The sequence below is a fragment of the Terrapene carolina genome, unplaced genomic scaffold (genome assembly GCF_002925995.2).
Source record: "Terrapene carolina triunguis isolate 2854851 unplaced genomic scaffold, T_m_triunguis-2.0 Scaffold175, whole genome shotgun sequence".
In the NCBI taxonomy this organism is placed as follows: Eukaryota; Metazoa; Chordata; order Testudines; family Emydidae; genus Terrapene; species Terrapene triunguis.
Genome location: NW_020664526.1, coordinates 2793366 through 2801834, shown reverse-complemented (window position 1 = coordinate 2801834; position 8469 = coordinate 2793366). Strand labels below are relative to the sequence as shown.

Sequence of the window (8469 nt, the reverse complement as noted above, 5' to 3'; positions counted from 1 at the left end):
CCTTACACAGTTGCAACACTAAAGTGAGTGGAGTTACACTGGTGTAAATAAGAGAATCAGACTTGACGACTTAGACAGGTTCACACTAGAAACTCCAGCTGGCACAGTAGTGCTGCGTCTACACAAGAAGGGTTTGCCAGGACGCTACCCCAGCAAACTTTTTCTGTTGTAGACTACGCGAAAATCAAATTTTGTCTTGCGCTTCTCAGGTAAGCAGTTTACTAACATATCTAACCTTGTTAATTTCAGCACACTTATTTGTGAACTGATCATAGATGCCTCAATGCTAAGGGCATGTCAAGATTCAAAGATCATCTACTTGTGAATTGTCCCTCTGAAGAGAGACGGTAGTTTTAATGTAGGGGGGGGCATGTGGATTCTCTTATGTCTGAGGAGCACAAAACAGCTGAAGGGACTTTGCTCAGGTTTACTGAATTTTTTTACCAGTGGCGATCAAGCATGGAAAGCTTGATCTGAAAAGGCACAGAATCATGAGCTTGTGAAAACGGACTTTAACTGAAGCGATTTTACCACCTGAACTACAGTATTTACACTGAAGCCACCACTGCAAGATAAAGCCAGTATGAGCTGTACTGTTGATAGGAGGACTGCACATGCATTGAGAAAACACCCCTGGAATGGATCCTAGCTGAGGGTCTGCAGGGCATTTGCTATAACCAGTGCTCAAGACTCCGTGAATTGGTTCAATAACACCACATTTGGAAAGTGCAGTGGCTAATGTCATTGCAGCTGTAGCAGACACCAGCCAGTCTCTGCTATTTTAGGAGGGTGAAGTCATCCTCTTGTACTCACATGCTTACGACACGTCACATGATCTCACCTCTAAACTCATGCTGTTGCTTATATACATCGTCCCGCACCAGACAGACTCAGCCCGGGCAGAACCGTTACAGATTTCCATGGCTGAAGTATGCCACATTGACTCAGCTGGGGCTGAACCTAGTAACTTTGCTTCCATGGTGGTGGGTGTACCGCAATTAGTTACTGACAAACGGCAGCACTCCCACACTGAGGTGCTGCATCTTGCAGCTGGTTTTAGCTTCATTGCTTTGCAAAGGTACGAACTGTATACGAGCGTCTCCTCTAGACAGAGAGTACGGAAAACTTCCCAGCTTGCTTCCCTATGTCAGGGTGAAATGAATTCAGAGGCCATCACTGGTATCTGTTGAGATACAGCAAGGTGGGCCACCTTGCTCTTAGCATCAGAAATGAACTCAAGTACTACAGACAAGTGCACTTAGCACCACATGGAGAAAGGAGAACCTCCCGTCACCTGTGTTGAGGCCAGGGCAGCTACTAGAAGTGTGCAGGCTTGGTCCTGGATGTGTCACAACCAGGCATGTCAGGAGCCCCCATGCCCCTGGTGTATTTTCCCAAGGAGCCAGAGTGTATGTGTTTTGATGGTGGGCTAAGCATGCTGCTCTCTTCCCCTCATGCTTGGGTGGCATATTAGCCGCCCTCGCAGTGGGTTTTGTTGTGAAGACACATTTAGAGGCATGGGGCAGTTCACACCTCTCAGGTTGGTTGTTTCTGGCCATCTGCTGGCTTGAGCCACGTCTACACTACGGCCTTCTGCCAGCATGGCTGGATCGGGGTGGTGACCCCTGTATAACACACCTGTGCCTGCACCAAGCCTGGAGTGCCGATACACAGCAGAACTGCACTTTTACTGGGACAGCTTGTTTCCCCTGTGGTGGTGGGGAGAGTCTGGAATAATCCATGGGGGCAAAGCCTTCCAAGGGCAGGCCAGACCCCAGGCAGACATTGCCACATTGGTTAGTCTCAGTTCACATTTTCCACCCACTCCCCTGCAGCCAGGAGGGTCAGAAGTGGGACCCCAGGAGCTGAAGCCTTAGGCCTGGTCTATAGTTTGCCTATGCACTGATCTGGCTCTGGGAAGTGAATCAGCCCTTGCTCTAGCATAGATCTGTCAGGCAGAATCCATCACCCACATCCCAGGCAGCTCAAAACCAAAAAGGAATTTAGAGGCTTATCTGAAAGGGTCCTCAGGAGATAGGTCACCCTCTAGCAGGAGCAGATCACTGGCTGGGCTCTAGGACACTCAGAGAATCCAGGTGTTTGTCTAAGAGGCTTTCCTCTTAAGACCTCCTAGGCTACTGACTCTTCCTGCTTAAATACCTGCCCTGCTAAGCCCAGGTGGAAGCTGGCTGCCTCTAATTGGCAGGCTGAACAGGGCCTCTGGGGCCAGGCTCCCTTTGCAGAAAATTAACCCTGTTCCTACCTGATTGAGCATGGGGCACATTTACCCCAGCATCGACCCACCGCTGCAGAGTGCAGCACCCCATAGCCCTTCTCAGACCCTGTGCTGTCGCTCCATTTGCTTCATGCCCAACAGCCTCACCGTGTGCCAGGCTGTGTATCACTTGGATAGCTCAGTGGTTTGAGCACTGGCCTACTAAATGCAGGGTTGTGAGCTCAATCCTTGAGGAGGCCGTTTTGGGATCTGGGGCAAAAATTTGTCTGGGGATTGGTCCTGCTTTGAGCAGGGGGTTGGACTAGAAGACCTCCTGAGGTCCCTTCCAATCCTGATATTCTATGAGTTCCTATTCCTATTTTGGAGGCGGAGAATTTCCCCCACCCGCTTCAGTGGAGTGACTCCTGAATTACACCGGGTTGAAAAAGGAGAATCGGGCCCCTAATTATGTTGTAGTTGCTGCTTTCCCGAGCAGCGACTGTTCATGCTGCAGGAGCTCAGGGCTGGGCTTTCTCCCCGGGCTTCCGTTTCCCCGCGGGCTGCGCGGTGGGGCTCTCCATGGTCATTAGAAGCAGAGGCCTGTTGCTCCTCCCTCCTACCTGCTTCACCCAGAGGACAGAGCAGCCTCCTGCCTCCTTCTGCGCTGCCTGCCCAGCAGCCCCCTTCCTCGCCCGCACAAGCCCTCTCTGCCCCAGAGCTGCCTGAGAGCGCAGCCAGGGGAAGTGCCGGCTGGCGGGGCAGCTCGTGTTCCTTCCCGCCCGGGGAACGTTCTATGCCTACTGAGAGCCCTTACCCCACTCGCCATGGGTCCCCGCACTCTGTCTCCTGCCACAGCCCCGCAAGCCATGCTCTGCAAAGGGGCCACCTGCGGCCCGAGCTGGTGCATGTTTGCTGCCGCGGGAGCCGCCACTTCAGAGCTGGGCAACAGGCTGCCACTACCCCCCTGCCCGCAGTAACCAGGCTATTAGTGTCCAGTCCGTACATCTGATCGGACACTTCCAGGTTCCCTTTACGACCGGACTTTTCAGTCAAAAACCGGCCACCCGGCAACCCTAATTTCTGATTCTGTGCTAGCGGATGCTTATTGTTCCCACTGCCAAATGTGGTGTGCGACTTGTATCCCCCTTTTCCAGAGGCGCTTGTAGCCCCACGGAAGCCAATGGCGCTATGCCGATTTTCATCAGCAGCGGATCTGGCCTACTTCACAGTGTTTCTCAAGTAACGTAGAGTAGCGTGGCACTCAGGGCTGGGGGCCGGTGGGCCGCAGACGGCAGGATAGCAGCGGGGAGCTCGCCCAGCCATGCAGCCGTGCATTGTTTAAAAGGAGAGCAGGAACATTGTACATGGCAGTCTCGTGTAAGTGGGAAGTAAGGCCTACATGGATTCAGCATCTTCTAGATTTTAAAGCCAGAAGGGACCATTAGATCATCTGGTCTGACCTGACTAATAGGCAAATCTGATGCAGAGTGGCATGGGTGGCCTGCAGTGAGTGACTAACAGAGCTGGGAATTAGAGACGCCGGCTCAGGCCTCAGCAGAGCAGTAAGTGTGTGTTTGTTGTCCTAGGATGTGGGTGGGACTGCACAGATGCACAATGGCAAGGTGTCTGCCATCTGGACTGCTGCAAAGCCAGCTGTGTGGGGCCTGCTGAAATGGTCATTACTCCTGCTGGCATGACACATTGGTCAGGGGAGTAGGACCAGTTATATTCCACCTCTTTTCAGATGGATTCAGAATCCAGACTAAAAGGCTGGCTCCTCTGCCCGGTGATACGTCAAAAGACTGTATTGTGTGGAAGAAAAATTGTTCAGAAAAAGAGACGCAATCTCAGGGGAAAGTAATGCCACTCGGTCTAAAGATCCTACTGCCCGGGAGAGTTGAGACAAGTCTGATTCATTTCAAGTCACAGCAGACACGTGCCGGGCTCGGTTTCTCAATTTTTTTATTATTATTTTGGTTTGTATAAAAGAGCCCATGTTCTCGGAAGAGAATTAACACGGGAAGTTGTATTTCTTTGCCTCAGCAATTTTCTGGCGCAAATCATCTTAGATTGCGAGCAAAAGCCAGAGATGGGGGACAAATGGGGAACAGGGGAGAGAAAAAGAAAAAACAGGCAAGAGGGAAATTGTCTGCAAAAATACTGGAGTTATCAACTGCTCTTTGGTTTCTATCATTTATAGCCACAAAGATACATTGAAATGAGACCAAACATTTTCATTTGCCTAGAAGAGAGGCTGGGATGTGGAAGGAAGAGAGGAGAAGGGTCTTTTCTTATCATCATTCAAATTCATTCTTTGTCTTAGCCATTTCATTCATCTTGAATGGATTCACTGCTTTCTTCTAGAGGGAGGCAAGCTTGCCTGTGTCCATAGCCCGACTTCTGGGAGCTCTCCACGACAGCTCTCCTCCGGCCAAACCGTCCCACGGGTCTGATCCCACGCCCCGTGTACCAGGAAGGGTCGATATCAGGGTCTAGAAGGCAAAGGCCAGGAAGTATTTAGAACGTGAGGCTGAGGACTAATTCTCCTGAGCATGTGTCACAGCCACCTTCTTGGGACTGAGAAGGAGGGACTTCCAGAGCTAAAACCATGGACTGGACCAGCTGGAGTTAAAGCTCTGTAGCTATAGGTTGTGATCGCTCATATCCTCTGTGGCTCAGGCCCCGACCTGTAACATACACTTGCCAGTGGGTTGCACCTGCCTTGTCATTGCCTGTGGTGAGCAGGTGGTGTGGCCTTCGCTTATTTTAAAGTGGCAATGTCTTTTGCACAATAATGAAGGAGGGAAGGGGGTAGCCAAACAGAGGAGGGACTGGGTGACTCAGGGCACCGGGAATGGGGTGCATCCCTCTTCCCCTGTCTGGCTCCCGTTGTGCTGGGCCTGTGGAGAAGCACAGGACTCGATTCTCCGGGGACTGCCGTCCAGCCCCTTTCACAACCACAGCTAAAAACCAACAGCAGGCACCCTGAGCCACGCAGCGCAAACAGGGCCTTGCTGGGGTGACGGGAACCAAGGGCCACATTCTCGGCTTGGAGCAGATCCTTTGAAATCAATGGGGCTCCGCTGATGCACAGCTGCTGAGGATCTGGCCCATGTGCTTAGTTCTCTTGCTCTGCAGTGAGTCACTTGCTGACATGCGACCTGTGTGTCCTCGTGGCAGTCAGAACATGGGCTTTTGTGCTACTACAGACTATGAGCACGTGGGCCCCCGTCATCCTGAGACTGCCGACAGCATGGTGTGTTTATAGGCTGCCCCACCACAAGCGCACCAGGCAATTCCACTGGCCCAAGCTAATTCAGGTGGGCTGGGTTCTAACGCTGCCTGTGACCTTGAGCAAGTCACCGCCCCTGTGTCTTGTGTGTTTATATTGCAAACTCGTCTATTATTGCCAGGGGTGTGCCTGGCGCTTAGCACAGCGTGGTCCTGATCACGTTGGGTGCCACTGGGTGTTGCCGTAACACACGTGATAGGAAGAGATTTTCTGGACAGGCTGATTAAAAGCTGTACGTTTTTAAGTTCTGCCGTCTGGAAAGTTCCTCTAGCATTTTCCTGGCTCATTGTACCTGCAACGCGGCTGGGCCAGGAAACTCTGCCTGCTTTGTAGGCCTTGCTGGGAAGAACGGCCTTTGGGGTGGGTGGGAGGAAGCGGGTTAAAAGATGTAAGGAATTGTTTTAGAGTGTCTAAAGCCCGTCTAAAGGACCGTTTTGAAGTCCAGCTCCTGGACTGAGCCAGAGCGGAGTGGCTTGGGGGGGATGGATTGGGTTGCAGAAGATGAGAGGGAAAATGCAGAGGCAGGAGGGGGAAGCTGTGGGGAGGGAGAGGGGGATTTTGGAGGGACAAGAACAAAGCCTAGATAATAAAAGGACAGAAAGCTCAGCCATCTCACGCTGCAGCCTTATAGCCTTCTAGTAAGCTGTAATGTTGCACGTTTACCGGCAGAGGGCGCTACTACACAGAACTGAGCACACAGTGGCTAGCAATTACAGACTTAACCCAAAGGCCTTTTCAAAAACTTTTGCTGCATTTGAACAACTCCACGTGTTTGGGGTCAGGTTGGGACAGGTCCTTACAGAGGCGTGTGCGTGTGTGCAAGGGGACCCCACTTCTTCCATGCCAGGACCACGCCCAGCTGCGGTCAGTGTGCCTGGGGAGTACAGGGACCATCCCAAAGGGAGCCGGGAGGAGGCAGAGCCGTGTCTATGCTGGCACTGCCAAAGCGGCTTGAGCTGCTCTGAGTGCGGGCAGGCTTCATACGCACACAGCGCTGCTCCTGCACCTCGGCACTATGCGGCTGTTCAAGGCCTGGCTCTTTCCAGGATGTGGACGCTTTGCAGACTCTCCACCCTGTGACTAAACCAGGCTCTGAACACAGGCTACCACGGGTGAGAGACAGGAGAAGCCTCTGACCCTGCCATGCCATCCACTGATACCGTCACCGACCTTCTAGGCTCTTCTGTGCTGGATCCGATTATCTGGGGGAGGGCAGAGATAACGGGTGGGGGGCAGCACAGCCATTTGGGGTGTGTAACGGTGCGAGACTCACCGCCGCGGTGCCTCCCGCTGGTCATCCAGGGAATTAGCTTTCCAGCCTCCAGAGGGCCCTCTGTCAGCCGGTGTCTCGCCTTTCGCTGGGCCCCCATGTCCCTCCCAGACCCCGGTGCGCCTTTCTCTTGGGGGCTGCCCCTGGCAGTACCCTCACACTTTTTGGGTCTCCCCACCCAGGGGAACCCCCACCCACTATCCCCACCTCACCTCAGTCGTGGGCTTCTGCCAGTCACCATCTAGCCCCCGCTCCCTGGGGCAGACTGCAGTGTACAAGCCACTCATCGCTGGCAAGGGGGGTTTGGACCTGCTGCCTCCGCCTACCCGTGGGCTGCCCCCTGCAACCCCAGTACCTGTTTGGCCTTGCACAAGGCCGGCAGCCTGGGGAGTTGCCAGGCAGGAGCTCCTCTCGCCTTTCCCCAGCGCTGCTCCACCTCAGGTACCCTGGTACGGTCCCCAGCAGCCAGGCCCGTCTCCCTCCACAGCTAGAGGAGACGCTCTCTCAGCCTCTGGCTCACAGCCAGGGCCGCCCAGAGCGGGGTGGGGGGCAAGTGGGGCCATTTGCCCCAGGCCCTGGGCCCTGCAGGGGCCCCCATGAGAATATAGTATTCTATGGTATTGCAACTTTTTTTTTATGGAAGGGGCCCCCACTATTGCTTTTCCCCAAGCCCCCTGAATCCTCTGGGTGGCCCTGCTCACAGCCCTTTTATAAGGGCTAGCTGAGGTCTGCTTGGGGCGTGGCCGCAGCTGTGTCTGCTTCCCCACGGAGCCTGGGAGCTGCTTGTCCCCAGCCACGGCCCTCTCCTGGGCTGTTTTAAACCCCTCAGGGCAGGAGCGGGTGACCACCCCGCTACAGGGTGGCTCTGCGCCAGGCTGCACCAGCTAAGGAGCTGGTCTGGCTGCTGCCGTTACAGGGACTTACTCCTGATTTCCATGGATCGCTCGTGGAGTCGGCATTCGGCTTTGGGCAGGGCCAGACAGATGAGCAGTAGGTACATGAAGCAGGCAGCCAGCAGTTTCATTCCCTTCAGCTCCCCCAAGGCTTGTGGCTGGTGCCGGAATGTAGCAAGGTGTGAGCCCAGCCTGCAGAAACAGAGACCAGGGGAGTGAATCAGACAGTCATCTTGGGTGGGGGTGGGCGGAGAGACACCCACTGAATAGCAGGAATTACAGCTCTTCCTGGGGAACTGGACGGTCTGTTCCACGGAAACGCCAACGTTTTGAAATGGGGTTTTTGTTCCAAATCGGACTGAAAAGCTGAAATTTCCCGCAAAATAAAAAATTCCAAGATTTTTTAAAATTTGGAACCATCAAAATGTTTTGTTTAGTTAATGTCCAAACAATACACACTATTAAATAATCAATCTTAAATACATTAAAATGAATGGTTTAATACAGGGGTCGGCAACCTACGGCACGCGTGCCAAACACGGCACGCGAGCCGATTTTAAGTGGCACGCTGCCTGCCCGGTGAGAGGAGGAGGAGGGGCAGAGGGGCCGGAAAGCACCACGCTGGGGGAAGAAGTGGGGGAGGGGGGAAGCTTGGCTGCCACAGGGTGTTTCCACCCCCCGCTCTCCCCTTGGTCCTGAGCGGGAGCGTGCACACAGCTCCGTAGAGGACGCAGAGAGAGGTAGGGACGGGCCTTGGGGAAGGGGGTGGAACAGGGCATATCACTCCCAGCCCCCTGCC

General features: G+C 53.8%; 1 protein-coding gene across 1 annotated transcript; it reads right to left on the bottom strand.

Annotated features, from left to right (window-relative positions):
* Window positions 1-4543: 4543 nt before the first annotated feature.
* Window positions 4544-7801, bottom strand: LOC113406984 (prolactin-releasing peptide-like). The gene is made up of 2 exons (XM_026653991.1): window positions 7702-7801; window positions 4544-4707 (listed from the first exon to the last, which is right to left on the bottom strand). Exons 1-2 carry the CDS (start codon window positions 7799-7801, stop codon window positions 4544-4546), a joined length of 264 nt encoding a protein of 87 aa, XP_026509776.1.
* Window positions 7802-8469: the final 668 nt, after the last annotated feature.